At 33.4% G+C, this 25,919-nt stretch overlaps 1 protein-coding gene across 2 annotated transcripts in view; it reads left to right on the forward strand.

Moving 5' to 3' along the window:
* LOC145246061 (intermembrane lipid transfer protein VPS13A-like) overlaps nucleotides 1–25,919 on the forward strand; it is a 468,532-nt gene that overhangs the window by 384,474 nt on the left and 58,139 nt on the right. For both annotated transcript variants that reach the window (XM_080107901.1, XM_080107902.1), the window contains 9 exons: nucleotides 1,803–1,994; nucleotides 8,922–9,055; nucleotides 9,885–10,014; nucleotides 11,544–11,666; nucleotides 13,177–13,289; nucleotides 16,061–16,214; nucleotides 18,537–18,671; nucleotides 21,547–21,628; nucleotides 25,340–25,409. In XM_080107901.1, the coding sequence (XP_079964027.1) occupies nucleotides 1,803–1,994; nucleotides 8,922–9,055; nucleotides 9,885–10,014; nucleotides 11,544–11,666; nucleotides 13,177–13,289; nucleotides 16,061–16,214; nucleotides 18,537–18,671; nucleotides 21,547–21,628; nucleotides 25,340–25,409 (1,133 nt within the window). The remainder of the gene's footprint in view (nucleotides 1–1,802; nucleotides 1,995–8,921; nucleotides 9,056–9,884; nucleotides 10,015–11,543; nucleotides 11,667–13,176; nucleotides 13,290–16,060; nucleotides 16,215–18,536; nucleotides 18,672–21,546; nucleotides 21,629–25,339; nucleotides 25,410–25,919) is intronic.

A 25,919-nucleotide genomic window follows, 5' to 3' on the forward strand; every position in this document is an offset into this window, starting at 1 on the left:
TGCTACTTAATATATATCACTTTGATTATAAGTCCAAACTATGGCTAATAAGTATCTATCTTATAGATAAGCTGTGTAATATAGATGTAAGATAATGCATACCTTCTCAATAGATAACTATAAATGTTTAGTCTCAGTTTTTAAAGGTCGGCCTTCTAAAGCTAAGGACCGGGAGCTAAACCCCTCTCCCAAGGGATGTTCAAAGTATGTGATTTTATAAAAAAAAAAAAAAAATGGTAAGTTTCCCTTCCAATAAAATATGATAATGTAATTTTGTATCAACATGAGAGAGCTCACTATTTCCTATTAATTTTGATTAGAAAAAGTGGTTTAAAACTGGTTTAAAAAAAAAAATGAATAAAAATACAGTATCAATGCCTTATTAAAATACAAAGACTGGATTGTGTATTAAGTTTAAATTAGTTAAAAATTATGTTTAATGTAGACGGGATAAAGGCAGCGTTCTTGGAGTCAAAATACCTGACCATTTTCAATTTGGACTTTTCTCGTTTTCTTTGGGTGATGGGTCTTTAATTTTAGATATTCAAGATATCGAAGAGAAAAACGAACTGGCTACTTTTAGAATACATTTAACAAAGAAAAGATTTAAAACTACAAAAGGAATACAATTAAAATGTTGGGATTTAGCATTAACACAAAAAGGGTTGATATACCATAAACCAAACCATAATTTCATCCATATGAATAAAAAAAACAAAAAAAAACTAAACAAATGTTTGCTTATTTTACAAAATCTTTATATTGTAATTTGACTTATACTTGGTATAACATGCATATTTAATTTTAAAAAAAGAAAAATATCTGCAATTGAAAGAAAATATCATCCACCAAAAAGAACATGAATTGATAGTTTTATTTAAAAAAAAAAAAAAAAAAATTTTTGATTGGGGGCTAAATGGCAAGCGATGATTGCTGAAGTCATTTTTTAGGACAATGGCGATAATTCCAACTAATTAAATTTGCAAAGTTGTAAAAGCCATTCTTAATAGAGAGAGATATTGGAGAAATTAGAATTCACTTAAAAAGGAGTTTTATAAAAATTAAAGTACTTGATCAATTTACATGACTTTTGGAATATATTTTTTTCCTCTTATATACATAATGATTTTTTTCTTTATTCTTGTTTTTTATATGGGGTGGAACTTATTAGCACTACAAAATTTTTATTAATTTAAAAAATTTTTTTTTTTTTGTGATATCAACATCTTGTAAAAATGTGGTATTAAAAAACTGTGTGTGGGGGGGGGTAGTTTGTGTAAAAACATTGAATGTAAAATAACCTATTTCAAAGCCTGAAGTTTCTAACTGGAGAACATTTAAAGGGCATATAACAAAGGACATGCGTAATATATGGCCATGCGAAAGATCCACAATTTCTCACAAATAACCTGAAAAACTAACGATAAAATTTAAAAAAAAAAAAAAAAAAAAAAATTAAAAATAAAGTACTTCCCCTCCCTTAAACCTTCCTTTAATCCTAAGTTGAGATGGCAACATACCTCCTCCTCCCAAAAATTTTTTATCTAAGATTTAACGAAAACACGGCATGGTTGCATGTTATTTAAACTTTATCTGGTCGAAAAGTGAGTGACTATTTTACATTAGATTTATATACAAAACTGATCCCTCTTTCTAAAATCTTTTCTTTTTTTTTTTTTTTTTTTTTTGTAAAGTTTTTAGGCTGTTTGTATAAAAAGAATCACTACAAAGTAAAGACTCATCTTTCTTTTCAGGTTATTTGTTTTTGTTTTCTTTTATAAAATTGAATTTTTTTTTTTTAGTTAATATTTTTAGTCCAAGAGAAAACCGATGATCCATCCGGATGGATTGAAATCCAACCACAACAGTGCTTACCGTTTTGGCCGCTCACTAGCAAGATGGAAATGCGAGCCAAAGTGAAGGACACAAATGAGGAGACGAGTTTGTTTCCAATGAACAAACCTCATTCAACACTTCTGAAATTAGAAAACCAGGTAAGAATATTTTATTGCATAATCTTCAAAAGGAACTTTACACACGTTTCACTCAGTAACTTTTTTGCGACAGCCTGATTTATACAATGAGACTGCCACAAAAAAAAAAAAAACAATATATATAACAAATCAGTACATCATTTAATTGAATTCACTCTAATCTCCCATTTAATAAAACGAAAAAATTTCTTTTCCATCTCTCCATACCTATCCAAAATAATAATTCAAGAAAATAATTTAGGCAAGGATTAAAATCAAGCTTTGTTTTTTTTTTTTATTAAGTTGTATATATTAAGTTGTTAAATGTATAATTTCTTTATTTACATGGGAAGAAATATGAAAATATAGAGTTATCTCCTTGTGGCGTTTATAAACTCCAAACAAAAATGAAAAAAAAAAAAAAAGATCTGCCTTCAACACACGTTCCTAAAAATGCTTTTCCGCTGTAAAAAAAAACTACTCGATCAAATTAAGTGAAATTTTTTTTTTCGGAGATTTTCAGTTCAAAACAGATACGTACAATATAACCTTTTTTTTTCTTTCTGTATTTTCATTTTTTTAATGTCTTGATTAAACTGTACAAGTACCCCCCCTTTTTTTTTTTTTTTTTCTTACATGGGGGTCACCACTTATCAAGGCCCGAGGGCCACTCAGGGATAAGGGTTATTGCGTGTACAGTAATCAATGAGATAGTATTGTAGTAATCATTAGTATTGGGGGTTATGATAGTGTCTTACTTAAGGGGGCGGTTTGTCAGGAGTTTATGTTGGACTTGAAGACGTCCAACTTGTAGTCAGGTGGGAAACAGGCAAGCGGCAGAGTTCCACTGGTGTGCAGTTCTAAGAAAGCTTTGCTCATGGAATCTACATTTGGATTTAGGCACAGATAAAGAGTGGAGAAAATTATTGACAGTAATTTCAGCCAGACGGGTGTTTTTCGTGAAAGATTGGTGAGGGGGGACGAGGGATTGGATCTCGGACGAGCGCCTGCCATGGAAATAACGATAAAGCAAAGACAGGCTCGCAACGGCTCTTCTGTGGGAGAGAGGTTGCAGGGAAGAGAAAAGGGCATCCCCCACTAAACCACAAAGTCTATTTTGTACTTTGTCAAGGCAGGATAGGCTGTTTTTAGCAGCTCCTGCCCAGATGTGGCAGCAGTACTCCATCCTTGGACGTACTTGGCTTTTATACAGATAGAGAATCGCATCAGTAGTGAGATATCTTCTGAAGCGGTAGAAAGATCCCACCATTTTCCCAGCGTCCCTGGCAACAGATTTGATGTACGTGTTCCAATGCTCCTCGGAGTTCTTGCTCTGGAGAGGTACATCCATAGTATCTCACCCTGATATTAACAACTGGACCCATTTTATTTTATAGTGCATGGGATGATTTATTAATGACATATAATTGAAATTGCATCACAATGTTATTAAGGGGTGAAACATTGATTAGAATCCTGGACTTGAGCGGAGTGATCTTATGTCAAAATAAAAGACAAGAAAATCTTAAATTATTTTGGAAATAAATGACAAAGCGGCAATGTTCCTTTGGTCATAACTAGAGCTATGTCAATAGAATATTCTTATAGTTTTGACTCTCGAGTAGATATCCGACACAGTTAATCAACCGAGAACCACATATATATAAAAGCATATAAGATATCAACTGATACACACTTGAGTATCAAAACAATGAAAAGAATATTCTGTTGTCCTAGCCCTAGTCATGACATCAGTAGGTTGAAATCACAATCAACAAGAGAATCTTATCTGAAAAGCTCTGGTTGGAAGCCAGGTTGCTCATAGTGGCAACAGAACTGACATCAAATCATATAAACAAATATTATTTAACAAATTGACTTTTGAGGTAAGGAGTCTGGGATATAGGCAGACATGGAATGGGGGTGTTTGGAACACAGATCATGAGTAGGGTGTCTGCATCACAAGTAAATCAGTGTGGGGGTAAGAAATCTGAGACATACACACATCAGTTGGGGGTGGAGATTAAGAAGTTTGTGACACAGGCAAACTGGGAGTGGGGGGGGCACAGGTAGACCAGTTGGAGTGTGTGAGGAAAGGAATCTAGGACACAGGTAGATTAGTCAGTTTAAAGACTTTGAGATACAAGTAGACCGGTCGGTGGTGTGGGGGAAGGGGTTAAGGAGTATGAAAACGGGTAGACCAGTGGATTGGGGAGGGGAGTAAAAATCTGACTGGATGTGCAAAGTTCTCTATGTCTATTTCATTTATTTGTGAATGATTTGAATAAAAAAAATGTTTGCAACAAAACACACATATATATATATATATATATATATATATATTTTATTTTTTTTTTTTTACCAAGGGCTGCAACACTTACTTCACCAAGAAATTTTGGTGCCTTCCTCGCATCAGAAATTTTTGAATCCGACAAAGGATAAAGATTGATATAGTGATTGTATTTGAAATAAAAATAGCAGAGATGAGCTGCATTATACTTTAATTCTACTAATTTATGTAGGAGACTTGGATGGTTTGGTCACGGTGAAAATAAATGAGACTATTTGGATTAATAGATGCGGAACAGTTGGTTTAATAAGGTCAGTTGACAGGATAAGACCGTAAAAAACATGGGAGGAAGAGAGAAAGGGAAATAAAAACTTGGTATGATAGAAATACGTTAGTTTGGAAATCAATTTCTTAAAGTCATCCAACACATGCCAGCATGTAAAACAGATGTTAAAGCGTATATGATGCTTTTGTGGTTTGTTGTGTCCATTATTATTTGCATATCCATTTTTATCCATGCAATATATATCCTAAAAACATATGATGGATGTATAATCTTTTCTTTTTTTTTAATTTTCTTTCTTTCTTTTTTATTGCATTTTCACCCCAAACAAGGCATCATGCCACTTTGCTGTAGGGGCTACTATCTGGGACGTAATTGCAGGGACACTATTTAGGGAGTTTAGCAGCAAGATGTCTATTCACATTACGCTTGAATTTATGCATGTCAGTACAGTCTGAGAAACAGGAACCCGGAAGGGAATTCCAAAGTCTAGCAATTCTGGGGAAGAAACTATTAAAATAGAAGGCTTTCTGGTATCTGGGGATCTCAACTGTGGGTGGGATTTTGCTGTTTGTCGAGGGTATTTACATCGGAGGTATAAGGGCTTCTAGTTTGTGGAGCATCTACCATTTACTTGTAAAACAGGCAGAGGGATACAGCATTTCGTCAATGGGACAGAGGCTGAAGCCCAGCTGACAGTTCAGGACCAATTAGGTTAGCAACTCTCTTTTGAACCCTGTCCAGGAGTGAGACTAGTAGCAGGTGCACTAGCCCAAATGTGACAACAATACTTAAAGACAGACCCAAATATGATAACTTAAGAGGAAGATTAAATCTGGACAGTATAGAAAGATGTGTGCAGCACAGGAGACTTTGATGGTATGTTCACATTGAAAGAATGTTGGATCAATAGATGTTTGGAATTGAAAGCCATGTTTAATTTTAGACTTTTTGGTGGGTAGCAGATCTGTATAAGTTTTGAACTGTAAAAGTTTACAGTTGAAGAGCAAGAGTTTTTTGTTTTTTTTTCGTGTTGACAATAAAAATTATGTGTGGGAATTCTAAAATATCAAATGTTTTGAGTGCTTTCAGTGTCTGGTTGGTTGCTAGCAGAGCATGGCTCCATTTGATTGGTCAGTTCCTATCACCAGTATCTATAAGTAGAACCTTCCAATTTTCTTTAATCATACCCTTCTCATATCCAAAATATTGCAACAAGATGTAGAACAGTTGTGATAGCAAGGTTATTTCACATGAGAAAGCCGATGAAAACATAAGCAAAAGTGATAAGGATAGATTTGAGAAAAAGGGTGGTAAATAGGCTTGAGTAGAGACAAGCTTGGAAGTAATTTCTTCATCATTCAAAATGTACTAGCGTGTAAAACGAAACTGAATATGATGCCTGTGTTATTTGTTAGGTTTTTGTCCAGAATTTCTCTTGTATTAAAAAACAAAGAAAATGTAAAAAAAAATGTTATATTTTAACAAATTGTGCTATATATATATATATATATATATACTAGCAAAAGTATCCATCGTTGACTGGGTTCAAAAACAGCCTACAGAAAATGGACTCTGATTTCTGAAAGTATGATAGGTTATGAAAAGGAAGGGTTGTAAAGAGATAGCTTCGAATTTGGGGGTATCAAAACCAAAGCAAAATATGATGAAAGTAAAAATAAAATAGATAAACCCCATAATTTATTATACCATACCTGTTCACACTGAAACAACTATCACAATATTCTGTGGATCTATATTAAAAAACCTTGTTAAACTTTGTGACATACCTCCATTCTATGGAGGTCAGGTGCGAACGAACACCCCATAATTTTATTATACCATATTTCTTCAAACTGAAACAATTATCAAAGTATACTTACGCAGATAGATATGAAAAGTCTTTATTAAAGTTTGTGCCTATTTCCATTCTATGGAGGCCAGGCGCGAACGTAGACCCCACAATTTTATTATACCATCCCTATTTAAGTTAAAACATACTTATCAAAGTATTATGTACATCTATATCAAAAACACTTGTAAACGTTTTTTTTTTAAATTTTTTATTTCCATACTTTGTGGACCAGGCACATATGCAGACCCCACAATTTTAATGAATCCTCATTATGCCAGATCAAACATACTCATTCCTGTGTCTTGATACATCTATCATATGTGATCAGTTTTCTATAATAGTCAACCATATAGGAGCCTATTCGTGACCAGACACACACACACACACACACACACACAGATGTTCAGCTGTATATTATAGAGATATTAGTACAAGATTTTGAAATTCAAAGACTTACATTTTTTTTTCTCTTATGTAACCCTTCTTTATTTCATCTTGGATCTCATCCATTTCATTAATGGAATGACAATTCTATGAATTTGTTTTCATAGAAATTTTCCTCCCATTAACTCATCAAATATGATTTCCATCTAATGTTATCAACAAAGTTAATTTGTATTTGTACATGATAAGGTGTATGTATGTATGTATGTGTGTATATATATATATATATATATATATTTGTAGTCATCGACATACAGTCCTGTTTCGTTGTATCACAACTCTTCAGTGCCACTAGACTAGCATCACTCTCTAGCCAAGGATTGAACCTAGAACCATCGTGTTGACAGTCGGCAGTTCTCCCACTCAACCAGGAGGCGACGCCCGTAAATAACTCGTCGGAATGTCTATTTAAATGGACACCCGCCACCACTTTTATAGTGCTCAAATCGTCTGTTTGTAAACAAACAACGAGCTTCTCATATATATATATATATATATATATATATATATATATACACACACACACACACATAACTATAATGGGACTATAATGCTCCCTATCTTGGGTTGAGCATTTCGGGAAGTGATATAAAAACTGCCATTAGATATCATATTAAGCGATGCTCTTTGTGTAAACAAATCAAGCGGAAGCATTTGGACGATATCAAAGCATCGTTTATTCATTACCCACACAGCAGCAGCCATATAGCGCAATGGTGAGAAGCTTTGACTGTCATTTGGGTGGTCGGGTTTCGATCCTGGCTTGAGGCAGTTGCCTGTCTAGCCGCACTGTGAAACAGCAAAACAGTACTGTATATGGATGATATATATATATATATATATATATATATATATATATATATATATATATATTTTTTTTTATTTAAATTTCAATAAGAAAAATATTTTTCAAAATGGAAACTTATTGTTTGGGTAAAGAATACAATTCAGAGATTTTTTTCTTAATCCATGGATTTTTGATGTAAGCTTGTCTCCTCAGAGGGAAAGTCATTGGCATATATTCGGTCTAATTTGAAAGAATTTTGCTATTCAGCACATACAAAGAAAATATTAAAAATTGTCTTTTTAAAGGACATAGATAAAAAAAAAATAAAAGTAGAAACAAGTGAAGGATATGAAATTATGGTATACAGGTGTCGTAGTAATCCTTGTAGAGATTGAGACGATATGGTCAAAGTCCAAGTTAGTTGAATTAATCAACATTGTACGTAAATTCCAATTTATTGTAAAGCATTCTTGGTTCTTAGTGATACTCCTTTGAGTAATCATTGGTTTTGTGATATCCATTAAATTTTTTCATAAAGTCATTCATGTGCTTTCGATTTTAATGGCGAAGCCCACTATTAATTTGTTTGTAAACAAGCTGATGGTTAGAGCACTGTTGTGACGGGTGGGTATGGATTTAATACACACTCAAGGAGAAATATTTACTGCACTGATTCGTAGCCTGTTGGTGAGAGCTGCTGACTGTCAATGCAACGGTTGTAGGTTCGATCCTTGGCTGGGGAAGAGTGTATGTTTAGCCGCACTGATGAGTTGTGATACAACGAAACAGTACTGTATGTGGATGACAATATATATATATATATATATATATATTCATAAAGTGTGTGTGTATGTATATATATATATATATATATATATATATATAAAACGAAGCTGTATCATTTTCCAAAAAATATATAAATTGATCAAGTAGTTTTATTTTTATAAGGTTTCTTGTGGGAATTCATAGATATTACAACAAATCTCAAGTTTGAATTATTGAGTTATCTCCTTTTCTTTCTTATGTTATTTTTTTATTTTTCTTTCTTAGACTGTTCTCAAAATGGCAGAAAGAGAGCTGCTCTTCTGTTACTCAAAAAAATGATTTTCTTTATAAAAGATAAAATTATTTGATCCATTTATATGCATTTGAAATATATTTTGCATTTGTCATGAGTACATACACCGTACAGATTTTTCTTTTTGTTTTTTAATATAAGAAGAAATTTTGGAAAAGAATCGTTTTAGTTTTGATTCTGTGTGAGTGTAAATCAAATGTTTCTTTTTTAGTATGGTGGTATAAATATTGAATGCCAAGCCACTGAGATTGCCATGGTCACTACGTTAACCAGTTACAAACCAGGAATGGCCACAGTATTGCTTATCAACCACATTGATAGATGTTCGATACAATTCAACCAAAAGTAAGTAACATGTTTCATACCATAAAGTTAATTGCTATTATATATCAAATATATATGTATGAATGGATAACTTCTATTCAAAAGGACAGGAAAAATAAATGATGCTTCATTAGTGCCCACACAAATATTCATATGAAACATTAATTTCTCTCCCTCTAACTTTGCCTCTCCCCCTCTCGCTTTGCCTTTGCTTTCCCCTCTGCCTCTCCCTCCTCATCTTTTCCTCCCTCCCCTCCTGTTTTTTTCTCTTTTCCTCACTCTTTTCCTTCTCTCATCATAAGTTGAACCAAACATTGATGTCATTGCTTTATTTCCTTGGCAAAGCGCAATCATTTTTTTCCAAAAACAACAATTTTCCTCCACAGCCAAACCGAACACCATGAATAAATATTTGAAGATATAAAGAACATTAAACCAAAACTTTCACTCAAATGACCAAAATCAACTTTAAATTATCTGAAAAGGGTTGATATCCCTTAAAAATAAAAACAATCAAACCTCCAACTCTGGGAGCATTTTTCATTTATAAGATTAGGGCAGAAGTGTTGTGAATTTTCTTTTGAAGTTCTTCAGAATTTTTTTTATCTGTTTAATTTCGTATTTTATTTTAAACTTAATTTTTTTTTTTTTTTTTTGTAGGTTTAAATATAAAATATAAATAAAATATTTTTTTCCTTGTAAAGCTATAAATTTACTATTAAAACAATTTGATAAATATATTTGGTATTTAATGTTATGATCCCCAATTTTTTTATTCTATAGAAGTTTCATGAATTGTCAATGTAGTGTATGCTTTCTTGTTTATTATTGCATCACTTTTTTCCTCCAGAGATGTGAAAACCACTCACATGTTGGGTTCTGAACAAGCCATGTTGTACACATGGGAAGATCCTGTTGGCAGTCGAGAACTCTTATGGATCTGTGGCACGAATAAGGAAGTTAAAAATGATTTGACCCAGGTATGATGATCTAATAAAGTATATGTTGGTGGCAGTTCATTGGTAGATGTTGTATAAACGTCTTTTTTTTTTTTTTTTTTTTTTTTTTTTTTTTGTAAAAATAAATAAATAAATAAATCAAATTTAACTTCTGCAAGTCCAGAATTCAGTTTAATTAACAAAACAAACAAAAATACAGAAAAATCTTTATAGTACACATACCCATCATGGAACAAAAGTTTTTTTTTTAACGATTTTTAGTGATTTTGATAGTAAACCGTAGCCATTACAAAACTGATTTTGATGTTAGTAGTTTGAATTGTTATCTCTATTTATTACATATGGAAGATCATGGCACATCATCGCTTCCTCATAAATTTTAGTTTTCTTAATTTAAAAAATAACTACTTGATCAATTTACACAATTGTTGGAATATGACATTTTCATTCTGTGATGGTACATTCATCATAAAGATTTTTTTCTAATTTTGTTCTTTAATTGATCTTATATGGAACACGTATATCAAATCTGTTGCCAAGGCCGCTGGAAAAATGGGATCTTTCTATCGATCCAGTAGATATCTCACTGCTGATGCTATTCTCTACCTATATAAGAGCCAGGTACGTCCAAGGATGGAATACTGTTGCCACATCTGGGCAGGAGCTGCTAGAAAGGACTTGTCCTGCCTTGATAGAGTTCAAAATAGACTTCGTAGCCTCGTAGGAGGTGTCCTTTTCTCCTCCTTGCAACCTCTATCTCGCAGAAGAGATGTTGCGAGTTTGTCTCTGATGTATTGTTATTTTCATGGAAAGTGTTCAACTGAGCTTCAATCTATGGTCCCCCCTCGCCAAACTTTCACAAGAAACACTCGTCTAGCTGTAAACACTATCAATAATTTCCCCCACTCTTTATCTGTACCTAAACCTAAACGTAGATTCCATGAACAAAGCTTCTTTCTTAGAACTGCACGCCTGTGGAATTGTCTTCCGTTTTCCTGCTTTCCGGCTGACTACAATATGGTTGTGTTCAAGTCTAAAGTAAATAAGTTCTTGATGAGCCGTTCCATATAAGTTATTAAATTTACCAAATTTTCATTACTATATTGACCAATTTCTACTGTACACTCTTTAACCCTTATCCTTGAGTGGCCTCTGGGCCTTGATAATGTGGTGATGCCTTTGTAAAAAAAAAAAAAAAAAAAAAAGGTAAGCCTATGGACTTGCACTAATTTTCCTAACATTTGATAATTTTTTTTTTAAACTTGAATTAAAAAAAAAATTTTTTTTTAATTTGCAAATTTTGTTTATAAAAACTGTTAAATTGTATAAAAAATGTTTCTGGTAAAAAAAAAATGTACCTTTACAAATTTTGTATACTTTAATTGAATCACATTTGATATCAAACCATTTTCCTTTCATTACTTATATTAAATATATAAACAAGTAAAAAAAACTTAAACAAATCTACAAATTGTTTTTTTCTTTGCATTTGATGAAAGGCTCCTGATCAGATTGAAAAAAAAGAATTTCATTTTAAATGTTTTTTTCAGGATGGAATTGGCGAATTCTTTGCTGATAGTGACACCAAAGTCTACTGGGTTTCCTTTCTTGATGGTATGCAAAGAGTGTTGATGTTTAGTCAGGATTTGGCGCTGGTTACTGTAGCTCAGCAGGTACGATCAAAATGTTTTTTTTGTCTTTTCGTTTTCCATCTTCATTTCAAAGCAATGTTATAAGAATTTCACCTCGAATATAGACAGCTAACGTCAAACCAAGCTACTATGGATATGTGATGGTTTGTTATCTATTTTTCATTGTTTTAAATTTTTAATTTCAAACCAAAGAACTCTCTTAATTAAAACTCTTTTCAAGCCTTTATTCCAATTGATTTTGATAATACTTTCAAGTGCAGACTCCATTTGCTGCAGTTCTGCATATGATTTATCAGGTACGTCCTGTCATATTTTACTGATATTATTTTTCTGTTAGAATTAACAACACGGTTAGTGACAGCTTTAATGTTAAAGTAAGAATACATTGGTATTCTGTACCGAGTTGGTTGCTTTTTCATTTGAATCATAGAAACATTGTCCAGACATGAGTTCATTTGGCAAGTTAAGTTTCTAACTGCTGACTGTGCCTAGCTTGTTGCTTAAATAGTAAATTCCAACAGATGCCTGGCTCTCAGAGCAAACTCTTTCTAACTGGCTGAAATCTGATATCAGCAACCAATCCACATTGAGTATTGAATTGACCAATTGGTATTATTTCAATCAATAAACATTGAATATTTTACAGAGATTGTTTCTTTTCTGTTCTTACAATTGATGAAACGATGTTTTTGAAATAAAAAAAATAAAAAAATAATTCAGCTCAGTTGTTATTGTTGCAGTCTAAAAAAAAAAAAAAAAAAAAAAAAAAACGCAACCAGTAATCAGTGAACGTTCCTTTTCCCTCCCTTTTCTGTTCTCTTCCAGTCTCAAAAATGTTTGCAATATGTCAATTTGACAGAAATACATTCCTCAATCTGCCATAGACATAATTCAGCTCTATTTTATAATTTGTTTTTCTATTACATATATGCAAATAGTATATCGTTCAATATTTTACCCGAGCAGTCATCTCAAGGCCCAATTGTGTGTGATTGTGTGTCTAGATTTTACCCAGCAGTCATCTGAAGGTCCAGGATCAAATCATGCCGCAGCTTGGCCTGGTGATACTCACTCATGATGCATGTTGCAACACAAATGATTTTGGCGACTGTCAAATGGGATGTCCTCGCAGTAGCTTTGCCACAATTCTATACATGTCTTTAAGACTCATTACACATCCATCATACCATTCTCGTGTTCCTTCCCTCCCTAACTAAATGATTAACCTTGCTTAATGTTTTTGGTCCTTTCTATATTTCAATCCATCACGTGTATACAAATTGCATATTGTTCAACGACTTGGTACCTAAGATTTAATTCACAAATAATAATATACGTCATCCTCTCGGGGCTCAGGATCAAATTGCGCCACACGAATGAGTTTGGTGACTGTCAAATGAGATGTCCTTGCAGTACCTTTGCCACAATTCTACACATATCTTTAAGACTTGCATTACACATTCTTCCCAACTTAAATAATTATCTATTCCCAATGTTTTCTATAGTCTAAATGATAAATTCATTTTTTCAGGCTGGAGAATTGGAGCGAATTGAACAGGAAATCAACCTCTTTATTTTTGGTTTGGGTTTGTCACTTGTGAATAATCTTAACCAGACAGAAGTGGCCTACCTAGGTATCACCAGGTAAGTTTGTCTGTTCAAATTTACAAGTTATTGCTTCATTGAAGTTTATAATAAAACTAGTCTGGGTGCCCGGCATTGCTCAGGTGTTTGGAGATCTGTTGAGGCAAAAAAAAAAGTGGTAGTAGGCAGGCAGGTTCGAACCCATGACACGAAGATGGAAAAGGAAGTGAAAGAAAATCTAATGTCTTACTCCATGATGCCATCGGAAGTTCGAAACATTAAAATTAGGCAAAGTCAATCCAACTGATATGATGACTTGCAAAAATGGCTCGCAAAAAATTGACCCCTCCTTGTAGGAAACTGCCCAGTTGAGGGTGAAGGAATTAATGTTTTTGGCCAATTTTTCGATATTTGTCGTTAGAGACATCAAGCTTCAATATGATACCAATCTTGTGAAAATCTGTCGCCACAGTCGAAAGTTTTAGGCAGACACATACATACATTTAAACAGACAGGTGAGATTTATATTATGGATGATCCTTTAACGAAACTGGTTCTAAACTCAAGGAGTCTCAAAAATTCAATTAATTGGTGCACCATTTTCAACGGTGTGCGATGGTGTGAAACTTTAAAAAGGGATTCAGATTGTAAATATAAATATTCTTGCACATTCCATGCGTGTAGAAAAAAATGCTCATCTTTACACACTCCATGTTAAAATCAGTTAAGACTCAATAAAAAAAAATATGAATAATTATAAAATTGCAACCAAGATTGGCTCTCGTTTTTGGAGAAGCACCATTTTTTTGACAAGCTTCTGGAACCGACCCTCACTAATGATCTGAAATGGAACACATGCATGAAATCCATTGCCAAAATTACTGGAAAATATTTGGATTATTCTACCGTTCCAATAAATATCTCTCTGCCGATGAAATCCTCTACCTATATAAAAGCCAAGTATGTCCTGCAATAGGGTACTGTTGCCACATTTTAGCAGGAGCTGCTTGAAGCAACCTATCCTGCCTTGACCAAGTTTAAAATTGGCTTGGAAACCTAGTAGGTGATGTCCTTTTCTCTTCCCTGTAACCTTTTTCCCAAAGAAGACATTGTGAGCCTGTCTCTGCTCTATCATTATTTTCATGGCAAGTGTTCGTCTGAGTTTCAATCTATGGTTCCCGTTTACAAAAAAAAAAAAAAAATAACACTTTAAAAAAAAAAACACTATCAACAATTCTCCTCCACATATCTCTGCCTAAATCTAAATACAGATTTCATGAATAAAAGCTTCTTCCCTTGAACTGCAATTCTGTGTAATTCTATTCCTCTGGCCTGCTTTCCAGCTGACTACAATATGGTCATTTTTAAGTCCAATGTGAACAAGTTTCTGTTAAGCCAACCCTTAAATCAAGTTATTCCCAAATTTCCAAGACTAACATTTACTACGCTGTTCTCCCAATGACCACTGTACACTCATTAACCCTCGTCTTTGGATGGCTTTTGGGCCTTGATAAGTGGTGACTCCCTTATAAAAAAAAAAGTTACAGCAGTATTATAAAATCATGTCTTAAATAGACTAACTTTGGGTGGAAGTGGGCGACTATCTATGACACAATAGAACAAATTGAACTTGTATATCTTTGTGTGTCCGTTCCACTTTTTCTCCAAATTACTGGGCCAATCTGGTTAGAATTTTTGTATGGACCTTTTTTATAAGGTGCAGCGAACTAAGTATTGTGGTATCTGTTCGATGCACAGTTAGGGATTAGTATGTAATGCAAAAATTAGCGCAAACTTAACCATATCCAAGCATCAAATTGGCATAAAGCACTAATTCTAAGTCGATGGGCTATAACTTTTTGCCTGTTTTTAATGGACTAAAAAGTCTAGTGTGAGTGTGGAGCTATACATAGACACATATTCAAATTAATTTATACTTCTATAAATTTGTTTTTGTGTATTGATATTCACATAAAAAACAAAACTTTTTTCTATTTATTTAAAAAGAAAATACAACTTTGCCGTTGAATTGCATTCATCTGCGAAAGAGCTAATTTGCATATTCTTTTAAAACCTTTATTGTAATTCCCTATTAGTTTTTTTTTTGTTTTCTTATGAGATGATCATTAGTTACGTGTAATTATATTCATGCAGATATTTAACATAATTTATATTTGCATAAAAAGGTTATTGTAAGCACAAACCTCTTACTATATATATTTATGTATGTGTATATATATTTGTTTAAAAAGTTTTGCCTACCAAACTCCTGTCAGTTTTTGGTCTAGACATGAAACTTAATATATAGGGTATTCAAACCCATGCAAAACTTTATATTTAGTTTTAATCAGGAGAAAATTGGTGCAAAAGTGTGAAAATAAAAATTTAAAAAAAAATGAAATTTGCCAGATGAAGATCAAATGCCGGCATTACGAATATGCATGCATAACATAATAGCTATTGGTTCTTGTTTTAATTTTTAGACTTGCAGCAAACCTGTCTTAATAGCTCAGGTATTAATGTCAAAGGTAAAAGTGAATCGTAAGCTAAATGTATTTGTTTCGTTTCTCGGTGGTGACACAGGAGGTTTTTTTTTTTTGTTTGTTTTGTTTTTTTGGGGTTTTTTTTTTTTTTAAATCGTTACGATATATTGGGTCCAATATAATATAATATAATAAATACGAAATCTGAATTAATCAAAATATCATATTTAAGCATACTTTACGACTGGACAATGCTTGGCAGCTTGCTAGTATTCAATATATTTAACAGACAATTCTGGGTAAGACATTATAATCTTAAAACCCTAAAAACTGTTTTTTCTCTTTCAGTTCTGGAATTATATGGGAGGAAAAGAAGAAACGCTTCAAAGCAATGGAAATGAAAAGTTCTTCAATTTTGGAAGCTGGTTATCAGAAGTACCAAAATGAGATTGCTCTTGGTAAACCAGGAACTTCACGCAGAGTGTTGGATAATAAATATGATGTGAGTATATTGGATCCTATCTTAGCATGGACTTTGAGATTTTATGTAACAACAAGAATCTCAAACAAAGAAAACAAAAACCTTCTTATAAACAGTGAAAGGTTTATATTTTAAGTTATCTACATCATCGAATTTACTTGAATTTTTGGTGTTTGTACAGATTGCTCAAGACATTAAAAAAAATGAAAACATTGAAAAAAAGTTATTGTACATATCTGCTATGGAATGATTTTCTCATGAAAAAATTTCATTTAATTTGATCAAGTAGATTTTTTAGAGAAAAATCAAATTTTTAATGAGGTTGTTTCCTGCACCAGGTGCCGAGTGCGCCAAGGGAGATAACTCCATCACCGCTTAAAGTTTGTCAAAATTTGACAAGATTATTTTGAAACCTGGACAGAAAAAATACCTACATAAATATTTTAGTTTTTTTCACTTATTTTATAGTTTCTGCCTTTTTTTTGGTCCCTTTTTCATTTTGTTGTTTGCTGATCACTTTTTCTTTATAAAGCCCTCCCCCCTCATTGTTCACGAAATAGGCAAAGTTGCGGGATACAATTGATCTCATTAAACTTTGATAAAAAAAAACAAATACTTGATCAAATTAAATAAAATTTTTCCGAAGAACTTCATTCCATAATGGGTATGTACAATATAACTTTTTTTTCAATATTTTCATTTTTTTTAATGTCTTGATTAAACTGTACAAGTACCAAATTTTTTAGATAAAGATTGATAATTTGTATTATCTGGACTACTGTTCTCATCTTGAATGTTTTCGCAACATATCGGTTGATGTAACCTCCAACCTTTATCAGGTGTTTCTTGTACAAACTCTAAAATCTTTATCAGATTTGGGAATCTATACAAAATTTCAAACAAAACCTTTTATTTAATTCCTGGGGGTAACAAGGACTTGTGGCGTAATAAAGTACTAGGTGAATTCAGTTAAAAGTGACAATCTTCTGAAGATTGAAGGTTCAATTCTCAACTAAGAATACAATTGCAAATTACTTAAGACTTCTACCCAATCCTGGTTGATGGAACCGTGGATTAAACAAAGGGTTCCGTTTGAAATTTTGTGCAGATTCCCAAATTTGACAAAAAGATTTCAGAGTTTAAGATATACCTGAAGAAGGTCGAAGGTTACATCGACCAAAATGTTGTGAAAATAGCACTCAAGATAAGAATAATAGTCTGAATAATCCAAGTAATACAAAATAAGCTCAGTTGACCACCTACCATGTAAGTAACGATAGAGCAGAGAGAGAATGCTCTGAGAGGCACCTCCTCAGATGCGGCTACAGAACTTCAACTTAGGACATGTTTACCTTTTGTGAAGGTAGAGGATTATGTCCAGAGTAAGGGTACTGTCTGGAGCAGTAGAAAGGTCTGGCCATTAATAAACAAATACCCCCCCCCACTCCAATTAATGTCTCTCAGTATCAACCAACCTCTAAACTCTGTCCCATCACTGCGATGTTGCATTCCTATGTTTGTTTAAAAAGCACTTTAATGAAATGTGCTTCAAATCCTTCGATCTAAATACCCACGACTAACCAGATGGGCAGTAAAATCTCACGCCTTCACTGTAGAGATCCCCTGATGCAGGAGTCTTTTACTCTAATAGTTTCTTCCCTTGAACTGTTACACTTTGGAATTCGCTCCCTGTTTACTGCTTCCCTGACTATACATTTAAGCTTCTACATCTTAGTAATGTGAGCAGACATTTTGCTGCTCAACCCTCTACTTAGAATGTCCCTGTAGGCATATTCCCTAATTCACAGTAGCCACTTATGTTTCAGTAACAATTTGTCTTGCTTGGGATGAATGAGAAAAAATGTCATAAGGTCCCCGTGTCATAGTAGATAAAGTACTTGGTAAAGTTCAGTTGTAAAGTTACTCTTCTGAAGATTAAAGGTTCAATTCTCAATGCAGGCAAGACAAAGTACAATTGCAAATTATTTAGGATTTCTACCTAATCGTGGCTGACAAAACGAGTATGCTACCCTCTTGATTAAATAATGGGTTCCATTTGAAATTTCATACAAATTATAGTTTGATAGAAAGATTCCCAGAGTTCAACAAGATACGCCTGAAGAAGGCCGGAGGTTACATCAATCGAAACATTGTTCGAATAACACTTAAGATGAGAATAGTAGTCCGAATGATCCAAATAATGGCTTGGTACTTGTTTTTACTTTATAATTTTATGTATTTATTAGTAATTGCAGAATGTTTTTTTTTTTTTTTTTTCTATAAAATAACTTTCTTCATCTTGAGGGTTGAGAGAAACTATTTACTTTGTCGTTTCTTTTCCAGGTGGACTTTTCTGAAATGATGATGTTCAAACCGAATAAACGAGTGCTGAGACGAAGTTTCCAAGACGGAATCTGGGTCCAGTACAAGACTTCACCACATCAGCTGCAACTTCACGCGAAGATTAACAGACTGCAGGTCAGATTGTGATTCAGCTGCTTCTCTAACAAATACTATTCTCCAGTTCAGTTTAATTTTTAATGATTACACAATAACATTAAAAATCCAGAAAAAACGGCTCCTCCCTAACATAGACTGGCCCAATTAATCCTCACAGAATGTTTTTTGTTTTTCTCCAGATATTATACATCCGGGGCAATGGTAGTCGAGATAATACCAACTTTGTAGTGGTTCATTTTGTATTTTTGGATTTTTAGTTGAGCATATAGACATTTTCCCTTTATATAAATTATAATCAATTAAGTGTTTTTATAGCAAGGTGAAAAGTATTATCTTGATTGTGGTTTAGGAGAGAAATTAAGTTAGCTATGAAAGTCGGTTTATCAAACTCTTATTTATACCTCTATATAGGTGTAAGGCTTATTCAGTGAGTTCCAGCTAGGATTTCTCTACGTTTCAAAGTTGCCAGAATCTAAACCATTGTTGAGGTGGCTTTTTCTCTGTTGACAGTTAGGGTCCTGGTCCTGTGCAGTTCTAAAAGATCTACCTTCCCAGGCTTTGCCTTCTCACTCCTTGAGAAGGGTGGATTTGTTGCTAATTACTTAAGGTACCTCTAAGAAATGCCAAAGGGGCTATCCAAGCATTTTTTGCAGGCCTCTAGTGCACTGACTTTTTGAAATCCCACTTTCCTGGCCTTGTGTCACATCTTCCTACTGTGAGAGGGAGATAAACACTGAGAGATGCAGACCCTTGCAAACTGAAAGTCTTTGATCGTTACTGTCTGCATAGCATCCTAATTGTAATTCTGAATGAAATATATCAAATTCAAAAGTTGGTCAGTATCTACTTGATAATCCGGTTTGTGTTGATCATTTCACAGATGACAACTTCCTTAAATTTATGAACTGCGCAGGAAACTCATGATGAAAGATGCAAAAAGAAAAACAAATTCATAAAATTACATTTTATTGAAATTAACAATGTTTTTCATTGTTTAATATCTTTCTTCTCAAGAGAAATTGATTGGCAAAAATGATATTGAAATCTATCGCAAAATTAAAGTAATGAAATCATTTTTTTGGGGAAAAAAAAAAAACTTAATCAAATCAAAAATAGCAAAAGTGTAAAACCTGATAAAAATCAAATAAATTTCAAAATAATTGTAAAAGAATAAATTTATCAGGGCAGTTTTTTGTATGTGTCTGAAATATTCAAGAGAATTTGATTTGTACATTCCTTTTTGGTCCCCCGACAAGAATGGACCTCTAAATTCATCCTTGTCCATTCGTCTGTACACACTTTTCTTAATAACTACGCCTTGGAATTTTTTGAGATTTTGCACAAACATTAAACATGGTAGAAGTAAAAAAAAAAAAAAAAGAAAGAAGTAATAGAACGGATTTTCCAGGAACCCCCCCCCCCCCCGGGTTCCTTTCGGGTTAAAATGGCTTAAATTGACACTTTTGTGCTTATTAAAAAAATAAAACTGATGTCTTGGATATAAAACTTTCTGAAAAGTTGTAACTAAATGATTTCTATATAATTCTATAGTTAGCAATAACTCTTGAGTGTGCCCCAAGATTTTTTTTTTTTTTCTTAGGGCTAATAAAAACACTCCTCTTTTTTTTTCTTTTTTTTTTTTTCTTTTTTTTAAGGACTATTTTACCATATTTGTCCAAAATTTTCTGTGTATGTCTATTCAGCAGTTTTGCGTGTGCTGAACTCGTATTTTAATATGTTAAGGCCTTGGGGACTTTTGGGGCTAAGGGGGGGTGGGGGGGCAAATGATGGACTTAGTCATTTCTTTTTTTGCATGATGCAGAACTCAAATTTACATGTTAAGGCCTAAAACTGCACCATTTGTTCATTTTCACCAGGATTTGACATCCCCTGGGCATTTTGGGGGCTAAATGGGGGGAAGGGGGAGGCAGTGCTGAACTTAGTCATTTTTTTTTAATGCTTTGTTCACTGTGTCCTCACAGGGGATCATACTTCACTTGTTCTTTTTTGCTTACTCAAGTGTTATGTATAGGCATGTTGAACTGACTTTCCCCAGAGGAGGAAGTTTCATGGGAATATTAAGTTCACAGGCAGTCCTTAATCTTGTGTATATCCCAGATAAGGGGGATGATGGCATTAGGTTTTTGCAGTTCTTGCAGGAAGGTGTTGGAGTCTTCCTTGCATACAGCGCTTGATAATTTCAAATAGTGCCCCCATCTGGTACTGACCAGGCTCAACATTGCTTAACTTTGGTGATCTAATGAGAACCAGTGTGTCACTAATGGATGCAGATCGACATGAATAAATTGTTAGTTGAATGATGCAGACAGTTGTAAGCAAATTGTTTTTCCTGTTGATAACGTAACATATGGTGAAGGTTTTCAGATTATTATTTTTTTTTTTTTTCCAAGCTATTGTTTGTATGGATAATGTTCAAACAAGTTTTATACAAACAAATACCACAAAGAGTAAAAAATGACTCGCTTTTTTTATATCCAGCCCCACAAACTAAATAATTACTTTAACATTATCCATGCAAATAGCAGCTTAATACATAGCATATAACTGCTGGAAATTTCAAATATTAAAATGATAAAAAAAAAAAAAAAACTTTCAGTTTGTAAACAGTATTGGGTTTTGATCTGAATAGAAAAAGGTCCGTCTGATATCATAAAAATATGTAACATGATTCCAGCCGGAGAGCTTAATGCATACAGAGCAACAATTCTAATATATTTTCAGACAATTATTTTAAGTCGAAATGTATTGAAGAAAAAGAATTCTCAATATATACATTATAAAAAAAAATTAAACCTATCACACACACGCACATTATATATATATATATATATATATATATATATATAAACTAATAAACTCCTTTTCTTTGTAGCTGGATAATCAAATTGCTGGCGCCGTATTTCCAACGGTATTGGCACCAATCCCTCCTCCCAAGTCCGTAGCAGCAGAAAGTGGTAAGTTGAGATATAAAAGTTTTTTTTTAATTTATTATTGAACAAAGCCATTTCAACTCTTTTGCTTTTTTAACCTTGCTGTCTGCAAATGAAAAATTAACTTGAAAAAATAGGTGATTTGATTTAATTGTAATTTCTAACTAGTTGAAATTGATTTTGTAGAAGTCAGGATCATGACCATTAACCACCACATAATAAAAAAAAAAAATCAACTTGTGTGTGATTGATTCTTGTTGTTTGGATTTATAGTGCTGCTTCTAGCTATAGGTGTTCTGAAATGTGCCAAAAATAGAGCTTTTTTAATGGCAATCGCTCCAGACAAAGCATGATGTAAGAAGTTTAAAAAAAAACAAAAAAAAACACTACTTCAAGGTCAAAAACTCGTCATTGATAAGTGTTAGATGAAATAGATTCTGAACTAGAAAAATGAAATGAAAAAAAAAAAAATGGATAAAACCATGAATGTTATGAGTGAGTCACCAGTTAGCAAATTCTAACTCAACAGTGAATTTTGGAATAAAAATGAGAAAATATGAATTCACATATATATTTATATCAAAAGTTTTACAGAAATGTAAAATATACTTTGAAAGACCACAGTTTGAAGTTTTAAAGTTCTTTAAGAAATAGAAAAAAATCTTGGTCAAACAGAAGTTAGTTTAGAAATCAATTTCTAAAAGCTTACCGATTCATACCAGCATGGAAAACAAACATTAAATCAAATATGATGATCTTTGCTAGATAGTATTCTTTAATTTTCTTTGTCTGAATCAATAAATGTATTTTTGTTGATTTTACTAAATAAACTCTGTGTGTGATGTTTGTGTGCTCTTTATAGAAAGTTTAAAAAATTTACATAAAATCTAAAAGTGTATTATGTAAAATTTTGAGGAAGACAATGGAAATGTCCCTGAATCTCTAAAATACACTTATTAGGGATCTATTAGGGCATAGCCCCCTTAAAGAAAGATCTCCCAGCAGACTCTGAACTCCTCCGGAAAGAGTAACACTCAACCAGGCCCAATCAAACATTTCCAAAGAAAGGAACAACCTGCTACGTACAGGATACTCGGTAGCGCTGATGTGCAGACTATCGCACACAAGTGAATGGGGGGGTTTATATTCATGCGTCAGTTGCACGCTAACTTGTCATGTGAGTTTCATGATTAAAAAAATTTATTGCATAAAAAAAAATTCTGGCGGTAAAAAGTTACCGAAAGAAGACATCTCGGGAAGCTTTGCACTCCTCCGGAAAGAATGAGTAACTCTCAATGAGGTTCAAGCAAAGGTTTCCAAAACTAGGAACAACCTGCACAAGTAGGGCTATGTACAGGACACTCAGTGTTGCTGTGATTGTCCCCCAAGCCAGGCATGCTCCAATATGGACCTGAGGGATGCCTCAGACACTGCCCGATGATGAATTTCGAGATGAAATGCTATGATGATGCCGATTACTCCCTTAAAACTTCAAATATTCTATTTTCATTAATTACTAGCATGGATACCCAGCGTTGCCAAGGTCATGTTCGGTTTGGGCGCACCTGCTATACTAAGGATATTGTGCAGTTTTTCATTATTATATGCCAACTCCATCGTTACCCCAACAAAAATTTCAAAAATAAAATAACGGATGAAAACACAAAAATGTAATCCCCCACCCTCCCCAAAAAAAGTATGTGACAAACTCTCCACCAGATATTTAGGCAGAAGGGATACAAAGAGAAAGCTATTCTCCAGATATTGAGCACCTTTTTATGACTATATACCAGTTTAAGCGAATTTTTTAATGCTGCCTCGGTCTAGAAAGATTTGTCTTTACGGTCTGTTGCAACGAAAACAAACTGTAAATAATTTAGTTTCAAAAATACCAAAATAGAATTTGTGTTAATCGAAATACACGTTTTTATGTTATAAAAATGATGAGTTATGACTTATTGTGTTATTAAAAGAAAAAAAAAATTAGCAGTTACGATGTCAAAAAAATGTGAAAAAAAAAATGGTAAAAATATTGTAAATGAAAGTTTTGTTTTTGTTTTAAATCGTAGTTGAATTGGATTGTTTATTTAATGCAAATGGGGTCACCTCTTAATCGTATATTTTGCAAGAATCATACTATATATAGAAATGAATGAAATGATAAAGTAATTGGCCTTTTGCATATATTAATCAAATTGTGAACAAACAGACAGGAATACGAGTTTATTTATATATATATATGATGATGATTGCAACGTCTTGTCAGACGAGTGCCACTCCCTCAGACATTTAAAATCCATGATTCCAAATGTCTGAGGGAGTATCTATACAAATATGATGTTACAGAGTCTTAGCTTTGTACGACAGCTAAGTCTCTCTCTCGGTTCAAAATGTTGAGATCCAGCAACAAGCAAGAGCAAGATAGCCAGCAACAAATTAAACTGCAGACCAGCTTAATGCGGGTACTGGTCTTCCGCTTTATGGTTTTTTAAATTAGAGATTTGCTTCTCCTAGAAAGGTTGCCTTCACCACGGCTTACGGGAGCCCTCTCTACCCCAATACACATATACACACACACAAATATACACGGTGCTAGTTGGCCGTTGACCCAGAAAGAGTTCATTCACCCTTTGGAAGGTCTTGTTTTTAATCCTTCAGGGAGACTAGCCGCCCTCCTCACCAAACAAGTCTGGTGGGGGAACCAGTTTAGTCGCCGGTGACCCAACCATGAGGCAGGTAGTACTGGGTTACATGGTACCAGTAGCATATGACATGACCTAACATATATATATATATATATATATATATATACTAGCAGGGGTGCCCGGCGTTGCTCGGGTGTTTGGAGGTGTATGCTGTGCAAAAAAACAAAAAAAATGGTTAATTTTTTAAAATTTGACCCCTATTATGACCCCTTAAAATTTATAGTTTCGGGCTCAAATCACTTTATTAAGTTAGATCCAGGTTCAAGGAACCTATATCTAAAATTTCAAGTGTCTAGACCCAAAATTGTCGGAGGAGTTTGGTAGAGTTCTTAAAGGTCAAATCGTTGAAATTTGACCCCTTAACAGACAAATTTCTGGCTGACACCCGTCACATCGATTTTCCCAAATCTCAGTACCCAGTATTTCAAATTTCGAGTCTATAGACTAAAAATTGACAGAGTTATTGCGTAGGGAAATGTACACACAGACAGACAGACAGACAGACAGACACACGTTCACTTTTATAGATATAATATATATATATATATATATATATATATATATATATATATGAGAGAGAGAGAGAGAGATAAATGAAATGTATAAAATTCTCTTGGGAAGACACTGGAAATGGTTTGGAATCTCTGTTATCCTCTATGTGCCGAATATTGGCGATGCTCCACTTTTAAGTGAAACTTTGAATATAATTTTAATGAAATTTAAACCATATGTGCAGAAGACACTAATTCAAAGAGTTTTCCTACATTTCAGATTTAAGGCGACGAAGCAGGAGGAGAGCGGACAATAAAAGCGAAAATATGGTGTTTTGATCATAGCAAAATATGTACATAATAATGATCCTCTTAAATCTCAGTTCAACTCCCTTTAATTTTTACTATCTACTTTCCAAACTTCACAAAAATCTGCCCATTATTTTTTTTTTCTTCATATACATGTACAGACACACAGACGTTCATCTTTGTAGATATAGACTTCTCTTGAGATGTAATATTTTCTTTTATATTAACAGTTCCTAAACCGTTCACAGAAGTGAGCATTATGCAGAGAACACATGAACACAGCACTGTTACACAAATCAAGTAAGTATGTCTTCCTCATCTCCATTCCTCAGACAGTTGTATAACACGAAAGAAACTATTAGACTCTCCCCGCTCCCTTAAAACACCATCTCGGACACGTTTTTGATTTTTCTTTTTTTCTTTTTTTTCTTTTTTTTTTTTTTTTTTTTTTTTTAATCTCTCCAGATAAGGTATGAAATCACTTGATGTAGAAGCTAAAAAATAAAAATTCAAATCAATAAAAATACTACTTCAATGTCAACAACCATGGAATATGAGAACTAAAGAGTTATGGGGCTCCCGAAAGTAAACCCTAGGTTCACTTTCTACTCTCCTTTTATGTTGATTGCTGTATGTGGAATATAAACTGTCTAGTTTTCTCATTTGTCACTTTTTCTGTTGGGTTGAGTCAGGAAGCACTGTTCTCTTCCCTAAACATCAAGAGGAAAAGCTTGGGATGCTGTGATGACCAGTAATTTGTGGATGAAACATCTTAATAAAGTTGTGAAATGTTATCAACAATTTTCAAAA

This window comes from Euprymna scolopes, chromosome 23 (assembly GCF_053919585.1).
Source record: "Euprymna scolopes isolate OS-2025 chromosome 23, ASM5391958v1, whole genome shotgun sequence".
NCBI classification, from domain to species: domain Eukaryota; kingdom Metazoa; phylum Mollusca; class Cephalopoda; order Sepiida; family Sepiolidae; genus Euprymna; species Euprymna scolopes.